Source organism: Manis javanica, chromosome 2 (assembly GCF_040802235.1).
Source record: "Manis javanica isolate MJ-LG chromosome 2, MJ_LKY, whole genome shotgun sequence".
Classification (NCBI taxonomy): domain Eukaryota; kingdom Metazoa; phylum Chordata; class Mammalia; order Pholidota; family Manidae; genus Manis; species Manis javanica.
In genome coordinates, this window is record NC_133157.1 from 49199833 (window position 1) to 49223896 (window position 24064).

Here is a 24064-nt window from a genome sequence, read left to right on the forward strand (position 1 = left end):
AGACTCTCCCAGATGAAGCACTATGAAATGTCACACTTCTTTCTTTTCAGTTGGGCAAAGGGTAATTTGTGAGCCTTGGATGTTTCCTATGTTCCTTTCTCTCACTGATGTGGAAGTGTTTGCCCTGGATAGGCTAGCAAAGGGGCTGGTAGTCTGGGACTCCTTCCCACCATGGCTGCTACTGAGTTGTTGCTCTGGCCTGATGAGAGGTGGACAAAGGAGCTGTGGGTGGACCCACTAGAGACCCTCTGAGCAGGGATCCACAGTGGTATTTGCCACAGTCACACTACTGTCAGGGCAGCTGGGGATGGCATGATATGGGAGGGCTTGGAAATGGTGGAAATAAATCAGTATGTCTGCTAGGGAGGGAACAATGGGGAGAGGTGGATCTGTTTATTAAATGCCTCAGTCTATATATTCAGTTTGGGGCTGTTCTGGTAGTTGATGGTGATAATGAATGCTTTTTTTGGGCTTTCAAAAATGTGCGAAAATTACAACATCTGCCTAATAGCACTTAACGTATTTACATGTTGTTCAGTTGACCTTGAACAATACAATTTAGAACTTCATGGGTACACTAATACATGGCTATTTTTCAATAAATACACTGGAAAAATTTGGGAGAATTTGCAACAATTTGAAAAAACATTTTCTTTTTCTAGCTTATTTTATTGTAAGAATATAGTATATAAACATACACAAAATAAATACATGTTAATTGATTATGTTATCAGGAAGGCTTCTGGTCACAAGTAGGCTATTAGTAGTTGATATTTTGAGGAGTTAAAACTCATACATGGATTTCTGGCTGCATGGGGGGATTGGCATCCTCAACCCATGTGTTGTTCAAGGGTCAACTACACCTCATATTGATGCAATTGTTATGTTAGTGCCTTTCTCCTCCATACCCTGTAAACTCCAGAAAGGTAGCTACCATTTATCTTGCTTTCCACTCTTTCTTCAGTATCATTTACCATGTTTGGCACATTGTAGTGTCTAAATAATTGCTGAGTAAATGGAAAAGTGAATGAACAAATGTTTTATGTACTAATTGTAGTTCTTTAAATTACTTATAGAATTGCAAACTATAATATTTGTGACAGGTTTTGAGTAGTTATCATCTTTTTACATATATCTGCCACTTTTCTTAAAGATGTTACTGATCATTGCTCTTTGATAAAATATTGACAAAGTTCATGAAAAGAAGCAGCATCATTACCACAGTCCTCACCTGACAGTACATCAGGGGTCCACCACTCTGAGTGTGAGAGAAAGGCGAGGAGTTGGTGCTCTGATCCTGCTCCTTAACCTAGCTGTACGACTGGTGAAATAATGTGGGAACCCAACAAGAAACCCAACAGTGTATTTAATTAGCTCAGTTCTAAACTCTCAGAATCTACTAGCACACAGGAACATATTTATTGGGGGAATCACTACTTCTAAAAGTTGGGTAGGAAAACTATTTATTACATGTTTCTTTTCTTTCCTGCAGCTAATTAAAAATTTCCCTCTAAAGAATGTTTGTTTTACAACAATGATTTTGCCATTGTATGAGCACAAGTTGACTGGTATCGAGTGGCCATCTTGGAGCAGGCTGGGTGGCAGAGCAAAACCAACCCAGGATTAACCATTTGCCAACACTCAGCCTATAGTGGAGAAAAGAATGGATTATCCTGGTCCTACCTAAGATTCACTGGCTGTGCAAATCCCACACAGGCTTTCTGATCACAGTCGCCTGATGTGTCTACAGCATTTACTAGCTGTTCATTTTATTTTAGTACTTAATGATATACATCACTATTTCAAAATGTCCTACCCAGTATTTATTTCTCAAATGACATTATGAGCAAGGAGAGGTTTAAAAGTCAGCCTGCCGCATGCATCAAGCATCTCCTAAAAGAAGGATATACATTTAATTGATGAAGTTCTATAAATTTAATTGATGAAGTGAATTCCCAGAACTTTGTATGTATGATTCCTCTCCAGAGGCTCCTCCTATTTTTTCCTCTCATAATAAAAAGTTTTTTGGGTGCTGAATTATATGTAGGGTTAAGTTCAAGGCTGTCTAGAATTTAACCCTATATCTTTTCAGTTGGGAAAAGGGTAATTTGTGAGCCTTGGATGTTTCCTATGTTCCTTATGTCATCTATGCCTAATACTCTAACTGATGCAAATGGAAATCATGACCTTTCTATTCCCTCGAGTACTCAGATACACTACTTAGGCCATAATGGGGATGATGCCAATCTTCCTAACCAAATTCCCCTACTATAAAAATGTAACCCATTTAGTAAATTATCCACTGTAGGGAGTAATTGTTCTCTAGTTATTGGTGCATGAATTGTGAGTCAGTGTTCATAGCTCTGAGTAGGCTTATCGTTTACTATTCTGCTGTGTATTTCTGCTACTTTGGTGGCTTAGGTACTCATTAATCACTTTTCTCTCTTTGTAACACGGTTTCTTAAAATTTTTAAAGGGGCGCAGACCAAACATGAATAGATATGCCTTAGCTGCTTTAGGAAGTAGAGCTAAGTGGGAAGTGCTAATAAAGGATGGGCTATGACAGAAAAAGATCCTCTTCTACCTGGGAAGGTCATTATCTTTTACTGGGGCTGCAGCTTCAGAAAAATGCACATGACAAAGAAGGGAGGAAGTGGATACCAAGCCAGCTGGTCTCCAACTAATGGCCAATCACCCTAACAACTGATGTGATGATATGTCATAGCAGGTCTGCTTTCATCCATTTGTCTTAGTAGCTACACCTGCTAAATTATTCTTAGGTATACCACTTGTAAATGGAGCAGCCTCTGACCATCTTCAGAGAAGCAGCTTTCTGCCATTGGGCAGAGTACTGTGGTATGTTGCACCTGAAGTTAAAGCATTTCAAAAAGATGGAAAGGAGGTAATTTGGTTTGTTTGCTTCTATACACACTCTCTCACTCAATTCCTCACAAAGACACTGTTAAGGGGAATTTTTATTACCATTTTTCTAACAAGTAAATAGGCTCAAGGAGGTAAATTAACCCCCAAGTCATATACCCAGTAAGCAGGAAAACATACCAAATTGAGAGTGCTTATCCTTTCTACCAGTGGACACTAGCATTGCCGGAAATGTATGTACAGCCAGCATATCAAGTTTAAATTTTTGGAAGAAATTCTTTCCTAGGAAGCAAGATGAGAATTTAGCCCAGTTTTTAAAGGAACCAGAAAAGGAGATTTCAAAATATTTTTTCGGAACCAATGGCAATATTCAGTAATTCTCACTGTGAGACTATCTTCCTTTTATAAAAAACAAAAAAAAAAGTCTTTTCCTTTTAAATAGGCAAAAATATGCTATTTGGGCAATAAAATTCCATGGAGATGTTGACAAATGACTATTCTGATTCTTTTGTGTTTCATATTAGAAGGAAGACATTGATTAATTCAATGCATATTGCAAAAGAGACTCTGCTTTGGATGATAGTAAAAACTGAATTACAAACTATGTGTATAATTTCTAAACACCTATATCATGAAAGATGATGAATAATCAGATGATATTCTTTCATCTTCAGCTATTTCCCAGGGAAATTAGAGATGGAAAAGTTGCTTCACTATATGATGCATCATTGGGAAAGCAGTATTTTTCTTCTGTTTTTTATACATCTTTTAAAATTATCAGGTTCACTTTCAAGTTTAAGTGAGCTGATTAAAAAAAATTATATAATCTGTCTTAGGATAATGTTATGGTTATTTGATTTGTGATGTTTTCTAAAAAAAACATTATAACCTGAAGTTAGATTACCAAAGAGGATGTAGAAAGCAAAAATCACTAGAGTGATAGTGTAGCTTATTTTGAATGAAGATATTTACAGATTCTAGGTACCCAGGAAATTATCAAAAACTTCTTTAAAGTATGTTTTTTCTTAAATATGTATATTTATACATAGAGGAAGAAATATAGTGGCATAAAATACCAAAAAGACTTCTGGGCAGAGGTAAGGAGAAGTGATTTTGGTCCTGGCTTATCATCATTGTGAGTGTGGGCATGTCATGTCACCAGCTCCCCTGGAGCCCAGTTTCCTTGCAGCAAAATGAAGATACCAGCATCTGTCCACCTTCCATAATCACCATGTGGCAAAAGTCCTTTATTCATCCAACACTTGTTAGTGCTTTTTGGGATTTCTTATGGAGGTATGAGGACAGATACAATTCTGCACTTGCCCAAAAGATTACCTATGGGGAGATGTAATGTAGACAGGAATCTGGGGTCAAGTGACAACATGCTTCTGGAAGGGGAAAGTCCTAAAGAACAAGGATGAGTTAGTGAAGAGAATGGAGGAAGGAAAGATCAGAGCACTGACGTCAGAGGGCACAGCATGATGCAAAAGTAATGTCAGTGAGTGCACAAGATGTTGAGGACCCGTGAAAGAAGAGGCTAAAAGTCAAAAGCGTGATTGGAAATTTAGAATGCAGATGGTTGAGAGTAAGATGCTGTGGTATGGATTTGCATTTAAACCTCAGAGCAATGAGTCGAGGTGATGGACAGTGAAGGACCATGAAGAGGGAAGTTTATTGTTTTAAAAAACACTCTGAAGGCAACATGTTCAATGGATCAGAGGCTGGGAAACTAATTCAGAGTCCATGGTATTAATTCAGGTGGGAAATACAATGGTTTGAATTAAGGCAGTGGCAGCAAAGATGGAGAAGAAAGAAACACCTTGAGAGATGGTAGGGAGAGAGAATTGCAAAGTTTAATGTATATGGGAGAAGGTGAAATTGGTGTGAGTCAAAGGTTTTGACTTGGGTAAATAATATATTATTACATGAAATAAGAAATGAAGAAGATAAAATCAGTTTCTGGGCTAGACAAATGTAGTTTTTGACATATTGAACTTGTGCAAGTGGTGATCTGCAGAAGGCAGCCGGCTATATGAAATGTAGTCCACAATGCTGTGAAATATTCAAATGTGAATAACATACTTGAATCCAATTCTATATTTTCAGTATGTATATTAACTCTTGCAAGATCACTAGGGAAATCAGTATACATGGTTTACTCAACAGTACTCCAAGGGTTTCAAAAAAGTAAAGACATTTCTCAATTTTTTATTATATCTGCATTTTTAAATTATTTAAGTACCTATAGCATCATTTCTATTGTGGGCTATCTCTGATGGTTTGTGGCTTCCTGTTCACATTCATGTGGCCTGGCATCTGGCCTGGATGAAGAAGAGCTACCATGCAGACAGAGACAGAGAACAGTGCTCTGGAACCTGTCTTCTGTCCAACCTCACTGTCTGTCACATTTTCCTATGCATTCTTACTCCCAGCTGCCATGGGGTCATCAAGCCTTAGCTTAAATCAAAGGTCCTCTGGCTCCAGGTCCCATGATGAAAAATTTATGGAGTCCTGGACACATTACAAGTTTACAGCTTTACAGCTGAAATCCTTCATGTCCTTCTGACCTACTGAAGGAAAAATATGTTTTATTTTATTGTAATTCCCAAACATTCTTCTGGTGTGTACATTTTTCCTACAGAATGTATATGTTGCTTCCAGCAATGTGTTTTATATTACCTTGAGAGTAGGAAAGCTCCGATAGAAGGAAACAACTTAGTCTTGTTGCCAGTATAAGAGAAAACAGAACTTGCAGTTAGAATCATGACCAAGCCTATGGATCATTAGATTATCTTTCTCTTTGACTGAGGACACCTTGCATGAGTCAATGACTGTATCCTAACTTGTTAAAAAACAGCTTATATTTCCCCGCTAATGATGTTAGCATTTGAGTCTTTATATTAAATCATATGTGTGTGTGTGTGTGTGTGTGTGTGTGTGTGTGTATACACACACACACACACACACACACATAAGGATTTTCCTAGGGCCTTGAAATTATCAAATGTTCTCATTAAGTCCAATGTAGTTCAACATCCTTGAATTAAACATTTCCTGCATAACAGGCCTTCCACATCTATGTCAAAGCCTAAAGTCTCTCTCTCTCTCTTCAGGCGATTATAAGCAACATCAGTTTGGATTTGGCTCAAAAACAAGGTACCTAAGTGGGCTCACCTTGACAATGAAATCTGCTGTGAGTGGTCCAGCCATTCTCAGTATTTCTTTGTCTGGAAATTTCTGGAAGTCCACACTAGAATTGTCCATAAGAAAGGTGCCTGTAGAGTTGAGGCTGTTTTCACCTTTAGCCCCCTGGAGGGTTTTGGTTTCCAGATCTACGTAATCAAACACATGAAGAAGAGAGAAAGATATTCCCAGGGCACCATAGACTACATGCAAGCACACTTTATGCAGCAGAGTCTAGAGCTACATAAGGAGAAGTATCATTCTTTCTAGAGTTGGCACAGTTGAAATTCTGATATAAACAAAATACATAGGTGCATTTGGATCACACAAGTGACTGATTATTTTAAAGCTCATCAACCAAGCATTCAAGGCTCTCTGTGAAAAAAATCTTTGACTCCCTGGAACACCTTGTTTGGGTACCCCCCCCCTTTATCACAATTCTATTCCTTTAACTAAACCATCACCCATACATATCTTACTGATTTCAGTCTTTATGGCCCTCAGTCTAGAATGCCTTCAAAAGTTTTCCTTTTAATCTATGAGATCCAGGGTGCATCTCTGAGTTCCCTCAGGACTTGAGTGATTTTATATTCACACATTACCTTGTATTTATATATACTTGCTGCTTTCTTGTTGCATATGTGCTATTTCTCACAACGAGGAAACTATAGTGACTTAAAGACAGAGAACTAACAACGTATCTTTTCTAGTTCTCTTTTAAAAATCCTTTTTGGTACTTAATTCACTATTTTGCATGTATGAGATACTTTGTAAGTGTTTAAGACAGAGAGAACTTCTTGATTCCTGGAACATTCCCATCTTAATTTGGCCAACAAGAAAGCCTAATGAGCATTTTTTTGTTGCAAGAAACCAGAGCATGCTGGGAATGATGGTAATTATGATGTGTATTTCAGAGCAGATTAAATTCTCATGTGATTGAAAAGTGATTTAGAGTGTTGCCCTCTGCATGAAGTAAGATATCGGCTAATGCTAACGGTTTCTCAAGACACTTTCACAAGAACCCTTGGTTTTGGCTGTGGTTCTTCAGCAGAAAAACAAGGTGCTTGGTGGGGCTCTGGGTTTCCTATCCCACAGTCAATCAGAATGCCCCCTCTCATATATTTCAGAGACTTCTGGGAGAATTTCAAGGTCTCTGGAGGTATGAAAGTACTGATTACTAAATTATTCTAGATATTGTCTACTCCAAGTTGGCCACTCTAAGGAACACCAGCAGGTAGGGAGTGTCCACCCGAATGCCCGTGACCCGCATGAAGTCTGTAGCAGCAACTCTTCTGCAGTAGTTCAGGCTTCACCCCCTGCGCAGAAAGGATCTCAGAGAAGAACACAAGGCCCACCAGGGGAACACTGCAGGGGGGAGACAGTCATGAGAGGAAAGCACCAACACCTTCTCCTTCCTCTTGCCTTCATCCCTCAAGCTGTCTTACACATATTTGCACTAACTGGTGAAAATGTCTCCAGGACATAAATTAGCTTAGTTTTGGAAAAACCTTAGAGATCTAAGTCTGATCTGAGCATCTGAATCAATTTTATCACCAGGCCTCCCAGCTGTACTTCTCAAGGTACTTCTGGTTAAAGATAAGCTGGGGCTGGACCACCCGCTCAGTCTTCTGGTTTGGTCCTAAATATGTAAGGTTGACTCCACACTGGACCAGCTTCTGGGAGTAAATGGCAAAAGGGTCGCAAGAGAAACAGGGTGCCACTTATGCACACATTTATTTATTTTTATTTATTTTTTATTTTTTGAGAGGGCATCTCTCATATTTATTGATCAAATGGTTGTTAACAACAATAAAATTCTGTATGGGGGGGCAATGCTCAATGCACAATCATTAATCCATCTCAAGCCTAATGCTCGTCAGTCTCCAATCTTCTGAAGCATAACGAACAAGTTCTTACATGGTGAACGAATTCTTACATAGTGAATGAGTTCTTACATGGTGAACAGTACAAGGGCATTCATCACAGAAACTTTCGGTTTTGATCACGCATTATGAATTATAAACAATCAGGTCAGATATGAATATTCGTTTGATTTTTATACTTGATTTCTATGTGGATCCCACATTTCTCCCTTTATTATTATTATTATTTTTATTTTTAATAAAATGCTGAAGTGGTAGGTAGATGCAAGATAAAGGTAGAAAACATAGTTTAGTGTTGTAAGAGAGCAATTGTAGAAGATCAGGTGTGTGCCTGTAGACTATGTGTTAATCCGAGCTAGACAAGGGCCTTAAAACATCCACGGATGCAGAAGATTTCTCTCAAAACAGGGGGGGTTAGGTTCTAAGCCTCACCACTGTTGATCCCTGCACACATTTATTTTGCTGAATTATATTCCAAATAAAAAAACAAAACAAAAACTTCCTAATTACACATGTTATTAACATTATGTCTGTTTGGGACAAAAAAGCAGGTTCTATTTTGCTGTTCACCATTTATGAATATCATCTTGCTGCTTTGCCCATCAAATTCTTGTAAGAATTAAACCAAACAAGGCCAGTGTTTGGTTTCATAGAGATCAAATAATTAGGAAATCTGGAAGGTTAATATATTTATAAAAATACATTTTCCTCTTAAAAATCTATTCCTTTGGGTTTTTCTTTCTTCAGTGAGGAGTTAATCCCCCACTTACTGATGATCGTGGCCTGGATGTTTTAGTTCAGCCTGTCACTGCTCAGAAAAATACTGTTTTTTTGAGTGGGGTTGTTACACCAGCAGTTACCTCTGTCCAGTTCTCAGAGGGAAGAACAAATCATTGGGATGGTAATAGTGTACACACATATATCATCCTTGACATGGGAGCACCACAGTTTTGGGGGTTTTTCAGGGTTAGGAAAGAACTTGGATCCATATAAGGTGACTTATCAGCATCTTCTGGCTTTATGTGAACTGTACCTTACTTATTCCTTTACTTCACATGACCCTCCTGTGAAATGTATTTATTTTTAGAAAGCCTACAGTAGGCTATCTGACCTTTTACAGGCTCCAATTTGTCTCTCTCTTGTTTGTCTTTCTGGAATGATTCCATTCATAATCCAGTTGCCAAAAGATAATGCTTGCTACCTAAATTGGTTTCATAGGCATGTGAGTAGGAGGGGAGAAAGTGCAGAAGATGATAAATGGTTCTTTAGGAATCCAGGAACAATCACAGTGTAGGAGATCAGAAATGCACAAGGGACCAAATGAAGTGAAGCCTTTCTGTGAAACTGAATTTTACCTAAAATACTGGCATATCCTTTTATTCCCCCTCCCTGCTTTACAGCCTATGATTCTCTGCTTATAATTTACAGGTCTACATCTAAATGGCACTAATTGAAATAAAAAAAAGATGTAGCTGTGTCCTGCTGCCTTGTCATGGCTGCAGATCAGTTCTTGTGCAAATTCTGGTGGGACCATGCTACTCTTTGATGTTTGGGGTATGATTATTACCCTTCAGTCCTGAGTCCCAGTAGCTGTCTTCAAGATATGGGGGCCTTGTATTGTCATTAATAAAAGCAATGCTTAATTATACCACAATGGTTTCCTTAGAATGCCAGCCACAGGGTTAAAGTTGTTTGGTGTTTCTATGTTCTCTGAACTGATAAGGTAATGAAACATGAGAGTAAGAAGAAAAAGAGAAAGAATGGAGGTGAAGGAGGGCTGGTTGGGAGGAAGAAAAAGGAGAGGCAAGGCAAGAAAAGGACTGAGACTGATTGGGGTGGTAGAAGAGAACGGATGAGAAATAATATCCACAAAAGTGTAAACATGTGCTTAAGTCATGAGCAGCCTATTGGGAGCATCTATTTTGTATTTTTCAGGATGGCTGTGGTTAGAGGTTAATTACCACTGAGGTTTCTGCTATCTCATCAGGCAGCCCAAAAGATGAACAAAAGCACTCACAATATCTTATTATGATAGAGTAGAGAGATTTCTACTGTATTTTAATCTCTTGTGGGAACAAAAAATAAATAATGACAAAATTTCCCAATTTCCAAAGGAAAACAACTGAGTTTACTTACATAAGTGATCAGGTCCTTTTAAGACAAGGCGGATATGCCTGCTTCCATAAGGAACAGCAACCACGGTATCATCCACTGGAGAGAGACAAAGCAAAGTCTTAAAATCACATCCTTTGCCATAAAATCACCGATTGCCTCCTACATAAACGCACTGACAGACATACTCCCCCAGATGACAGTCCTTTTTATGTATTTGAAAACATGAATGCCAATGTTTGGGAATAAAAATTTCCACTTTCCTCAAAATAAAATATGCTCAAAAGCTGGTCACTGGTTAATACATGGGGGAGCTGGCCCTTTAAAAAATAAGTATACATTTTGATATATTGAAAAAATGTGTTTGTAAGTTTTTATTTCTGATATTAAACCCTGGTCTTAAGTGCCAAATTTCTCTAGAATTAGAGCAACTGTGCTGAATTACAGAAGGAAAATAAATTATAATGTTCCAAGGATAGCTTTTTGATATCAGTATCTGGACCATCCAAAATAGGTTGGATAAGAATAGAAGAACATAAATTCATTTGTTCTTTAAACCTCTCAAAGGCAGAAATCATGCCTTCCAATTCTTTAACAGCCTTAATAATACACCTAATACTATATATAGCAAGTGACCCATATAAGGCTATTAATATTCCCCCCCACACCCTGTTTTGAAAATGAAAAACAACATTGGCTGAATCATAGATCACTTAGGAATGGATTACTTTAAACTCTACTTGCAAATTGAGCCTCAATTCATTGGAAGCAGTCTCGAAATCTACAGTTAAAAAAGGTTTTGAGTTCTTTGCATGCACTCCAAACACATCACAGGCATTCTTATTTAGAACACCATTCGTGACAGCACTGCCATATATTTACATGGCACTAGAGAGTTTCACTTTCACTTATGTTATACTGTTTATGCCTTTACCCAAAACTCGTAACACAGGAAAGAGGACACTATCACCCCCATTTTATGATTTTATGATGAAGAAATGAAGCTTTCTGACAAATATAATGAGAAGCCCAAGATCCAAGAACAGGAGGGCATTCCAGGAGACTAGGAAAAGGCAACTGTTTTAGAATTCACCAGCATATTTGGAAGCCTTATGGAATTCTGTTTCACACATATCTTTCTAATATTATACATTACCCTCCTAACATTGGAAGAATTTAGTTTTAAAGAAAGAATCCCAAAAGGTACTCAATTTCTCTGAATCTTAACGTTATCATCCTGTCTTTGGGAGAATTTAGTTTCAAAAATAATCTTAAATCCCCTAATATCTCTGATTCTTAGTTTTCTCATTTGTAAACAGAGTAAACAACATTCATCTCATAATGTTGTGAAGAGATATAGATATGAGTATAAATGTTGATACCAATACATGGATGTATAATAGCCTGAAACACAAGAAGTATTTTGTAAATACTATTTTCCTTCCTATATTCCAAATTTTCTTTAGGACAGGCACTGAAAAACTATTTTTATTATGTTTTTAATGTCCCAAGGCACCTAGCACATAGCCAGCTGAATGAGAAAGAAGAATCATAGGCTTTCAATTCCTTCCTTAAAGTAGTTACATTTATCAAGTTCTCTACAATATTGAATATTCTACTCACAGTACAACCTTCTGGCTGTTTTTAATGTCATACATTATTGAAGAAAAGGCTGAATTTCAGAGAGCTGAGGGTATGTGGCATATAACAACAAAACACATAAGGGGGAACATAGAAAAGGAACAAAAAATGTTCAGACTGGCCCCACAGAGCTTTAAATGCCTTGCATAAAGACATGGATTTTTAAGTTTACAGAAGAAACTCAAAGCAGTTAAAACAATGGGATTTCTGGAAATAGAAGTCTTTGTTTATTCACAGGTCAAGTAAAGTGCAAGTAAAAGGGGAGCTTTCTGTTCGGTCCTGCCTTGCTCAGCAGCCGTTTTCTGACCCACACACTGCTCAGGCGGCCTCCCTCTTGTTCTGCATGCTGGGGCATTAACCCTAGCTCTTGGCTGCTGCAGTAACCTTTGTATGCTCCCTGAGGAAGATGGGGAGGAAAGTAGATGCTTGTTGGGGGAAGAGGGTAGGAAAGAGTAGACATGCAAGAATGGAATGTCTCCTGATACCCCTCTGCACTTGCCTAGTCAAAGGGAAATAGGCAGCAACTCAGGCTGGGGCAAATCTGAACAGTCAGCCACACACTGATTAGAGGTAGGAAGAGTCAATGGTTCGTCTATGGGTCTGTAAAGGGCTCACAGAAAACTGGCAGGTCATCAGGCCATCAGCAAATTCATGACTTTATTACACAAATACTTTTTGAGTGTCTCCTAGTGTCAGGCTCCATGCTAGGTACCAGAGATTTAGTAACAAAGTCAAGCAAAGCACCCACCCTACAAGATGGTCCCAGAAAAAGGTACCCAAGATAAAATGTATGGGAAAATGCCACATGCTATCCCCTGCTCACAGAAATTCTTAAAGTACATTAGTTTCTTTGAAGCTCTGAACCAAAGAAACCCATTTTACCCATTAAATCCAGCACTATCCCCAAAGTGTTTACCCAGGGAAATTGTTTCTTATGTGTCATCTGTTAGCACCAGCTGATACAGCTCGAAATATACTTTAAGGAAAGGTGCTTTTAACTTGACAAAAAAAAAGATAGGAAAAAAAATTCATCTTATGCATGTAGATAAAAAGCCAGTTTTTGAGCTGTATATACATTAACAATTGCCTCACTTGGTGATAAACTCTCAATGATTAGGGATAGGTTGGGGTATTCTTGTACCTGACATCTAGTACAGAACTGTGCACAGTGCAGTGCCTAAGACATCCAAGAATGTGCCAGCCGTCTGGATTTATTACCTGCCTCCTCAGTGGTTAATTCAATGGATATGCCTGGCGAGGCAGGTGGCTGTTTCTTCTCCCACCATGCTGCACATTCCTCCGGGTGCTTTTTCCCACAGAGGCACACTGGTCTGTGATCAAGTGCATCTGCCCTAATCTATTCTGGCTTTGTGGACAGAACCATGATGCCCATCTTCAGGACATATCTCTAGGTTATTAATCCACAATTTTAAAAGATCCACTTCAGAGACCAGAACACCTCTTTCTTAGTTAAATGGATAAGCTTTTCATGGGCATCATAAAGTCTGTCACATACATAGGTTCCAAATTTCTCCTAAGAAAATTGTTCTTAATGATTGTACCTAAAATATTTCCTCAAAAACTGTATAGCTACATGTGTATTTCACATTTTCTATAGAACATTTTAGATTCTTTAAAAAATCTTGTAATATGTGGATTTTTCTGAGTCATTCACTGATGTATCTATCAAAGGAAAGTGACAATGATAATCTTTGAAAAGACAGGATTTCCTATTCTGAGACCTCAGTATGTCTTCTTGTTAGACCTACTGATGTGTTCATGTTTTAAAGTACTCTTCCTTCTACACCTATGGAATAGATGCTTAATTTTTTTTTTGAATGGAAGGGCCATTGTGAATACAGGCCATATATAAAAATAGTCTGCTAGTCTTGAGCAGGTTTTAATAGTATATTTTTAATCTTCATGGCAACTTTATTACTTCAAAAATATACCCAACAAAATAAGGTGAAGCTGAACATTCGAGATTTTCAAATACTCCGCTCCTCTCCCCGTGAGGGTATCAGTAATTGCAAATGAAGATTGTATACTGGACAAGCCAAACAAGATGGGCCCCTCTTTCACATCTGGGGAACTTCATCCTTGCAGCTGCCTAGGCCAGAATCTGTGGAGCTATCCTTAACTTCCTCTTTATATCTAATCAGTTAGAAAGTCCTATTGTCACTAGAGTCAAAATACGTATTTCTTTGGTTCTAAGAGAAACAATCTTCCACATTTTAATATTATGAAATCAGAATGCATCCCACAGTCAATGGTGCACTATCTTCTCTTTCACTGCAGCAGTAATCCTGTCATAGTTATCTTTGCCTGTACACTGCTAACACCAAAATGGCCAGTATCAAACTTGCAAAATGGGGGTCAGTAGCTTGGGAGGAGATTCCAAGATACTAGTGGAACACATTTATTTAACTTCTTGGGACCAAATAGCTGTGGGGGTTGTAGGGAGATGAGGGATAACAACATTTCCAAAGTGGGAGTCAAGAGCCAGCTAGCTCTGCATAACTGTAAACCTGACTGAGGAGCCTGGCATCAGAACTTCTGCTTCTGGCTAAGATGGAGTAACAGGGCCCAGACTTAATCTGCTTGAGACAGTCACACAGTCAGAAAAAGCTATGTGAAACTGGGGCTTTTAAGACCCTGGATGCTGTGGAAAGAAGGGCAGTGACCCCTTGAGAGTCAGGAAACAGAGTTGGTGAGCCTGAACACTGCCCCAGCTTACTGCGTTCAAGGCTTTCCAGGCTGTGACTCAGAGGGCAGGAACTCAGACAGAGCCCAGTGGGTTCCCTGAGTCGAGGAGACAAAGCCAAGAATCTGAGAAGATCCAAATAGAGTCTGAAGGACAGATTACCAGAGGAGAGAGCCACCCAGAGAGAATGCTGCATAATTAAGAGCATCTACCCATCATGCTGTACACCTTAAACATACAGTGGTATATGTTGATTTTTCTCAATAAAACTAGGAAAAATATTTACACAATATGGAGAAAATATTTACATGATATGCTAATAATATATTCTTTTATATTAGAAAAAAAAAGTGTTCCCTTTAGGTTTCCAGCAGCGTAGTCATACCATTCAACAAGCATATGAAGAAACAAACTATGGGGAAAGAACCACACAAAAGAATTATAGGGACTGGTATCAGGCATGCATATAGGGATGGGAACAGCATTTTCTTTCGATATCCAGGTTGGAAAACTTCATAATTCATGGGACACTGAGAACTCAGAAGGGTCTTGCTTCGGTAGCAAGGCACAATTAGTTCTAGTCCAAACATGACTTTGATCCTGCCAAATTTTAAGATCCAAAAAGATCCAACTTATTCCAAGTAACTTAACTGCTTCCAGAGCAGAACTCAAGAACATTTACAGGAATACAAAGATATCTAGTATCTAACAAGACAAAATTTGCAATGTCTGGAATCAGGTCAAAAATTACCAGGCATTGCAAAGAAACTAAAATATACAGCCTATATTGAAGAGAAAAAAATCAATCAGTCAAAACACAGGATAGACATTAAAATATATACTATGACTTTATTCAACATGTTCAAAAAGTTAAAGTGCAAAAAAAAGAAATGCCCAAGGCCTAGAGAATTTCACTGATGAATACTACCAAGCATTTAAAGAAGAAATAACATCAGTTCTACACAATCTCTCCCAGAAAACAGAAGAGGAGGCATCACTTCCCAACTCATTGTAGGAGGCCAGTGTTATACAGATACCAAATGCAATGATGGTATAAGAAAATGATACTGTGGACAGCTATCTCTCATAAACATAGATGTAAAACCCTCAAACAAAATACTGGCAAATCAAATTCAGTAATTAAGAAGAATGTACCAAGACCAATTAGAGTTTATCCCAGGAAAGCGAGGCTGTTTAGTTATTTGAAATGTAAAAAAGTTATCCATCACAATAAAAATCTAAGGAAGAAAAGCCACATGATCTTATAAGTTGAGGCAGAAAAAACATGACAAAATTCAATATCCATTCATGATAGTAACTCTCAGGAAGACAAAACTACTTTCTCAATGTGATAAGGATATATACAAAATAAAATCCCTTATAGCTAACATCATACTCAATGGTGAGAAATGGGATGCTTTCCTCCTTACGACTGGGGATGAGGTAAGGATATTTACTCTCACCATTTCTGTTCAACACTGTATTGGATATGCTTGCCAGTGCAATATGGCCATAAAAATAAGTCAGTGGTTTACAAACTGAAAAGGAAGATATAAAAGCATCCTTATTTGTGAACAACATGATTGTTTATGTAGAAGTCCAAAAACTCTCAGGACTAATGAGTTTAGCAAACTTGCAAAATACATGGCCAACATACAAAAATGAAACAGCAACATGCAATTGGGATTGAAATAAAAAATGAAATGCCATTTGCATTAGGACAAAAATGTGAAAAAGATATAAATCTAACTTAAATATATAGGATATGTATGCAGAAAACTAACAAAGGCTGATGAAAGAAATCAAAGAAGACCTAAATACATAAAAAGGCCTGAATTGCTCATAGGTTAAATGACTTGATATAGTAAAATGTCAATTTCCTCCAACTCAATCTAATTAATGTAATTCTAATCAAAATCTCAGTAAGATTGTTTTTGTAGATTGGAAAGGCAGACTGTAAAACGTATATGGAAAGGCAAAAGAATTAGGATAGAATAGCCAAAATAAGTTTGAAATGGTGATAAAGTTGGAGGAATCACAGTACATGATTTTAAGACTTACTTTGTAGCCATAGTAACCAGGACAATGTGGTATTGATGAAGGGATCAACACATAAATAAGAAGAGAGAGTCCAGAAAGAGACTCATGCAAAAATGGCCAGTAAAGATTTCAAGTCAATTCAAGGGAGAAAAGGTCATCTTTCCAACAAATGGTGCTGGACATTCTTATACAAGAAAAAAACAATAGCCTAGTTATAAATAAATCTTATGCCTTATACAGAAATTAAGGTGAAAAAAGATGATAGATAAAAAAGTAAATATAAAACTATAACACTCTTAGAGAAGAAAACAAGAAAACATAAGAGAAAATTTGTGACTTGGGATTAGGCAGGGAGTTCTTGGACATAATGTTAAGCATACAATTCATGCAAGAAAAATTGATAAATTAGTTTTCATCAAAATTTAAAACTTTTGCTCTGTGAAAAATAATATTAAGTGATTTTGGGAGAAAAAATTACCCAGTGAGAGAAAATATTTTCAAATCACATATCCAACAAAGGACTTCTACCTAAAATAGCTAAAGAAAACTCTCAAAACTCCAAAGTAGGAAACCAGGCAACTCATTTAAAAACTGGGCAAATGATTTGAACCTACACTACATCAAAGAATAAGCAAGCACTGTAGAGTAAACAGAATAATTTTATCCCCTGGCACCATGAAAGATGTCCATGTCCTAAGCCTCAGAAATTATGAATATGTTCTGTTACATGGAGAGAGGAAATTAAGATTGCTAATCAACTAATTTTAAAATAAAAATATTATTTTGGATTATCTGGGTAGACCTAATATAATGATGAGAGCTCTTTAAAGTGGAAGAGGGGCAGAGAGGGGACTAGAATCAGAGATCTAAAGATGCTCTCTTGGTTCTGAGAATGCCAATGAATGTAGAGAGCTTACAGAAGCTGGAAAATCAAAATAAAGAAAGTGGATTATCCTCTAGAGATTCCAGAAGGAGCACAGCCCTCTATCACTGTAATTGTAGTCCAGAAAAACTCATTTCAGACTTCTCACCCTCCAGAACTGTAAAATAGTAAGTGTTTTGTTTTAAGTCACTAAGTTTGCAACAATCTGATACAGCAGCAACTGGAAATTAAACAACAAGAAAAGACGTTCGACATTATTAGCCATTAGAAAATGCAAATTAAAATAATGATGAAATACTACTATGCAACAATTAGAATGGCTAAATTAAAACATACTGACAATATCAAGTGATGGCAAGGTGTATGATATCATACATTACTGGTAGAATACAAAACAGTATGCCACTAATTGCTGGAAAATAGTTTAGCAATATCTTAAAATGTTAAACATACACCTTTCATATCATCTAGCCATTTTAGTCCCAGAAATTTACTCAAGAAAATCAAAGCATATGTCTATACAAAAAATGCACTTGAATGTTCATAGAAGCTTTATTTGTAAGAGCTCCAAAGTGGAACTAACTCAAATATCCCTCAACAGGTGATGGATAAACAAATTGTGGTATGTCCACACAGGGGAATTACTACACAACAACAAAATAAAATGAACTACTGATATATGCTACAACATCAATGAGCTCAAAATAATTATGCTGAAAGAGTGAAGTCAGATGGAAAAGAGTGTATACAATAAAGTAATAGAAGATTATGCTGCCAGGGGATAGGGATGGGAGAAAGCAGAAGGGAAGTATTATAAGGGCACAAAAAGCTTTTGGGATGATGCATATATTCATGATCTTGATCATGGCGATGGTTTCATAGGTGTATGTATATGTAAAAACTCACCAAAGTATACACTTTAAATGCCCTATTAACTGTACAGCATTCACACCTCAACAAAGCTGTTGAAAAAAACATAGTACCAATGCATCTCATACCTTTTTGGCTTCTTTTAAAAATGTCATATCACAAGTAGTCCTATGAAATGTGGACATTGAGTCCAAAATGACTAATAAGTTGAAGAAAAAGATTTTATTTCAATTTCGCTTTCTTTTTTGTATACATAAGAGTAACATATGGTAAAAAGATATGTATCTAAATTTATAGGCCTTTTAAGAACAGTCAAGTGAAAACCCTACATGTTCAGAAGTAAAAGCCTTAAGAAGGCATTATGTCATAGCTTCTTAATTTCAATGGCATCTTTTTTCTTTGTTAATGGTACATCTCTTAGTCATGATCTCTTAGATCTAATGAAGTGCAGTGTATCCAGAACCAGATCATTTCTCGTCACCTGTACTATGACTACCATGGTCCAAGCCATCATCACTCCTGGCTTGGCTTACTGTAACAGCCTCCTGACTGCCTTTCTTACTTCCACAGTTGGACCAATTATAGTCTATTCTTAACATAATAGATAGAATGATCCTTCTAAAAAGCAAATCAAGTCATTCCTCTGCTCAAAATCCTCCTATGACTTCTCAACTTATTCTGACTAAAAGCCAAAGTCCTTTCAAAGTCCTACAACCCCTGTGCCATCCTTCACACCACCTTACAACCCTCCTGCCTTCATCATTTCCTCTACTCTTCTTTAAACTCATATGACTTCAGTCACATTTCTTTGCCCTTCAAGAAATATGTTTAGAATATAACTACCTCAGGCCTTTGCACTTGCTTTTATTTACGCACAGAATTCTCTTTCCCCTGACTATTGCATGGTTCCTCAGATCCTAGCTCCAATGCCATCTTATCAATGAGTCCTTTTCTTACTAACCCTCCACATTGCAACTCGCCTCCAACACCCTTGGCTGGTAGCCTATCTCTATTTCCTGTTCTCTCCTGCTTTACTTTTTTTCATGAATCCTACACTACATGACATACGTATTTTTTTATTTAGTTATTTGTTTCATCTGTTTTTCTGTCTGTCCTTCATACTAGCATGTAAGCCCCACAAGAAAAATGGATTTTTGTCTGTTCTGCTCTTTCCTATGTTTCTAGCACTTAAACTGGTTCCTCAGCACATGGCAGGTGTCTAGTACATATTTGCTGTTGAATGAATAAACAAATGAATTGCTGTTGAATAAATGAATGATTGAGTGGCTTGTGAATATAGCCTGAATTCAGGTGCAAGGGGGAAATTTCTTCTAAAATTCATATGTATTTTTCACTCTATAATATATAGACCTGCACTTTATTATAAACATACTTTACCTCAAGACCACTAAGCCAAAATGATGGTCCAGGAATAAATCCTATAGCCATTATAAATCAGCATAAGCCACAGTCTGAGACGCAAAGCCAGGTATTAAGTGCTTCATTTTATCTTGATATAAATTAGTTTTTCCAGCTCTTACCACTCAAGGGAGGTGGAGAGAGTACTTTAGGATACCCAAGTGATTTCAAAACACATAGGTACATATGATAGGTTTGCAAACTGGAGACATCAAATTGATAATAGATAGGCTGGCTTCAGCTCTACGTGTATTCTGAGTATACTTGGAAAATACATAATATGGTACAAGCCAATAAAATGTATGAGAATATAAGCCTTTAATTTCTAGAATCAAAAGTAAGTTAATGTTAGCTAAATTTGATCCTTTCTTTGTTGGGTTGGAGAATTTGAGAAGTGATCAGGAAAAATGGAAAGACTGAATCCTATCAGTGGACAGACTTTTTCTTTAAATAGGGGAAAACGTGTCTTAAACTAACTCTTCTTCTTATCTCTATTTACATTAGGCAATTATAGTATCTTTTAATACAAAGATGGTTTCTTTTTTATCTGCCAGCAAATGGTAGCCTTTGGATTAGTTCCTTCTACTTCTCTTTTTCCTCTGGCACTTTATACCTTAGTCTTTCTCCACTCTTCTGTTTTTTTCTATGTTCCCCCAAGGCTTGATAACATAAGGGAAAAAAGTTGGATGTAAGTTCAGAAGAAAATGACTTCAATGTGGGGAATCCAAGCACTAGGAGTTCGAAATGAGCATGTGGCTGGCTTACAGTGCCTTTTGGCAGAGCACAGGAGAGACCTGGCAGAGCTCCTCTAGGCTTTCACGGGTGGAGAACTGCTCACCTGGCCAGCGCACTGGGCCCCGCAGAACAGCCTGATCTTCCCCTGCCTGTGGGTCACCTCACAGTCTGTAAGCACAGAGTGGAAGGCTCTTCTGGGGTGGAGAAAACATAAATGAGGCAGTTTGTTCAGCATCTGCTATAAATTGTGGTGAGGTGCATGCATATGCTAGGCTTTATTGATAAATCATTTTGTCATGAGGCATCGTCAGTGCTAAAGTAAATGAATCAATTGCATTTGGTTGTTATAGATAATCATCAGGTTGTGTCTTATATAATTTACCTACTCTTGGTTGTAAAGAAAGATATTTTTCATTGAGGTATCTATGTGCAGGCCTGGAGATGACTTATGGCTCTCAGTTTGCTTTGGTTTGTTCCTTTAGAGTTTCTCCGCTAGTGTTCCAGGGATTCAGGCCCCAAAGGTCCCTGATCACCCCCTTACAGGAGGGAGGAGGAATATCTGTCCATACAGTGTCCAGGCTCCTCTATGAGAGCGAGAAGAGTGGGGACAGGGGTGCAGATAACAGAGGATTCACAGTGAACACCTCAGCATGTGCCACACAGCAGTTACTGCCCAAATGCATGCCATCTCTGTGTGCCTAACAGAAACACCTAGATTCCTAGATAAAAGGCTCTGGTTCGATTTTATGACACAAATAATTAGAAAGACTTTAGCTCTTCTATTGTTCCCTACAGAATTCTATAAATGTGACCTTTTAAGTCCAAACTTTTCTTTCCAAATATCCCATTATGATTTCAGGGATTTACAAAAGAATTATGCCTTTATCCTTCTCTGGTCCCCATCTTCTAAATTCTCTAATTTTTCATCATATAGAAGAAGCTACCAATAGATGAAAAGAAAAAAAACCCTCACCTGAATGTACTCTGTCAATGTCTAACTTTTCTCATTCTTCATTCTTTCTGCTGGAGTCATTTCTTTTATTAAGAATCCCATTTTTCACTGCTTACAGGGGTGTCAGAATGTGGAGAGTTCCCTAAGATGGCCTCTTCAATGTTTCATGTGTTTAAAAGTCCCTAGTCTTTCTCCCTGCCCCGTCTGCTTCCCTAGCGTCTAGTCCTTTCGGTAAGCTGCCTTTTCCTGACTTCTTTGAACAGATCTTTTGCACACTGCCTTTCTCTTGACCTACATGTCTGTTTAAAGCCACAGCCCCCCATATGTCAGTTGTTTTCCTTCAGCTAGTCAACAAGAGAACAGAACAACATTCAGTAAACGTATTTATTCTCATTTCCCATGCGAGGGGAGACATTGGCAAAGAGATAATCAAAGATCTATTGAAGGATTTTGGGTAATAGCAAAATCTGGAGACAATATACCAAGCAAGGTCAAATTATTCTAAAAAAATAATGCATGTCCTTGAGTACAAGTCTGTCTCATTTCTATCTGTATCTTTCTCAGTACCTAGAACAGTGGCTGTTACAGAGGACAGTGTACCAGAAAATGATCTGGATTGCTATGTGACTCTGTTGTTGGCCTAAGTATTCTAAGAACTTAAACCATCCACCCCAGTAGGATCCAGCTGGGCAGATGCCTATGGTTCCTTGCCTTGATCCATCCAACTGCTTTACAAATGTCCTATGGCAACAGTCAGCAAGGTTATGGGACTGTCCAGAAGAACGAGTAAGTGTTTAGGCTCCGGAATCAGGCTCTGGGCTCAAATCTTGGCCCTACTACTATATGGTTGTATGACTTTCTGAGCATGTCGTATAATCTGTTTAGGCCTTGGTTATCTCATTTGTAACATGGGTATGAACAGTACCTTTTAATATTTTATATGTTATATATTTATATTTTACATATACATATTTATAAAGATAAATAAGATGATGATGTAAAGTTCCCAGTACATACATGTATAGTGAGCACATATTTGTTGTGCTGGTATAGAGAGATTAGGACACAAAAGTCAATAAATGGCTTTACATAAGCATTGCTTACTATTAATTCTATAAGAAACTGTGATTGGTACTGATCAAAGGTCACTGTATAAAGTAAGACGAGGTGATTTCACAGTGGCAGGAGTGACCGTTCTGATCTGCCCACCCTCCCTGCTATATTCCACCAGGCACATCAGAGGCCGTGATGCAGTCTGTCTTCATGTTAGCCAGCAAACTGCATGCCTATGTTTAGAAATAGAGCATACCTAGATCCATATCTGGATCACTTGTGCTTTGCCCCAAAAGGAAAGGTCTCTTTTTTGCGGTTGCCATGGGTGACCTGACTTGTTCTACCTAAACTAACCCACAAAGCAAGAATATGAAACTTCCCACATATTTTCAGATGTGTCTTCATTTTGCTGGAGTTGTTATTCCCCAGCTGCTGAGAGAGCCAGAGCTAAGCAAGAGGAGGCGAGCCAGCCGGCAAACCCAGAGGCTGGCCCATCTCTGTAGAGTCTTACATTTGGTTGCGGGGAGCTGGGACTTATACTGCCCTCGGACCAGCCTGCAGGTGGACCCATCTCCGCTGCAGACACCACAGTTATCTTCCTTGACGGTGCTTCCCAGCTGGTGATCGCAGCCAACAATCTAACAGGAAAGAGAGATGTGTAATTCAACCAGGTGCCTGCCAGAAGGATCCACTGTGAGACCCCCCCGAAAGACCCTCCTTTCATCCTTGAGGAGGTATAAAACACGGTTTCCATGGAGGGGACTGAATTCAGCTGGAGTTTGAAGCAAGCTAAGGAAGAAAAAAATGTAGCATAGGTAAAAATGTTCTTACAGTTCAAATATACAAACAGAAGGATGGGTGAGAGAGAGAGAAGGAGGAGGCAGGCATGGGGAGAAGGTGAGGGAAAGAGGGAGATTCTGAACTGCTGATAGTATAGAACCTTAATTCAAAAGGAATTTCCACTGTCAATAATTATGATTCATTCAAATCATAAAAAATGCAATCATAAGGTAGTTGTAACAGGAAAGATTTTATGGACACTTTTCATGTTCCATATGTTCCTTAGACTGTAAGCAGAATAAGGGAAGGAGCTTTGTATGTTGGGTTCACTGATGTATTCCCAGCAACTAGAACAGTGCTTGGCAAGCATAGGCCCTTGATAAGTATTTGCTGAATAATGAAAATAGCTCTTTTCTAGCTAGCACTTCAGCTAAGCAAAGAGAAACAGAATCACAGAATCAGCCAACAGTAACAAGGTTAGCATTTGTGTGTGTGGAGGGAGCAGAGGGTTGACTTGGAAGGCAGCAGAGATAAAACAACACTGAGACCCTGCTTTTTGCCTGGCCCTGTCCTGTACTAGGCACAATACAAATATCTAGTTAATTCTCAAAACAATTACAGAAGATACCCCCATTTTATAGCTGAGGCCATGAATCTTGCTAAGGTCACATAGATAATAAGCTGAGTTCTAAATATGTCTAACAAAATATTTATGCTTATCCAAACAGGCTTAACAAAATCACAAGCCTTTATCAGATACCTATTTGTACTTTTTACTTCTCAATGTTCAAGTTAAAAAAATTTGAATCCAAGCTCTAGCAGGCTGTACCTCTGAGTTCTAGTTAGGCCTAATATGAAAAGACTTAATCCACTCCCAAATGGCTTCAACTGCTGTCTTTGACAAAGTAAAATGAGAACTGTAATGACAT

The 24064-nt window shown here is 38.0% G+C and overlaps 1 protein-coding gene across 6 annotated transcripts in view; it reads right to left on the reverse strand.

Annotated features, from left to right (window-relative positions):
* ADAMTSL1 (ADAMTS like 1) overlaps window positions 1-24064 on the reverse strand; it is an 869288-nt gene that overhangs the window by 221870 nt on the left and 623354 nt on the right. For 5 of the 6 annotated variants that reach the window (XM_017660035.3, XM_017660032.3, XM_073228449.1 and 2 more), the window contains 3 exons: window positions 22867-22993; window positions 10083-10157; window positions 6055-6212 (listed from right to left, as the gene is read on the reverse strand). In XM_017660035.3, coding sequence (XP_017515524.3) covers window positions 6055-6212; window positions 10083-10157; window positions 22867-22993 — 360 coding nt within the window. Of the gene's footprint in view, window positions 1-6054; window positions 6213-10082; window positions 10158-20453; window positions 20552-22866; window positions 22994-24064 lie in introns of those variants that run through there. The other variant, XM_073228451.1, reaches the window with a different exon arrangement.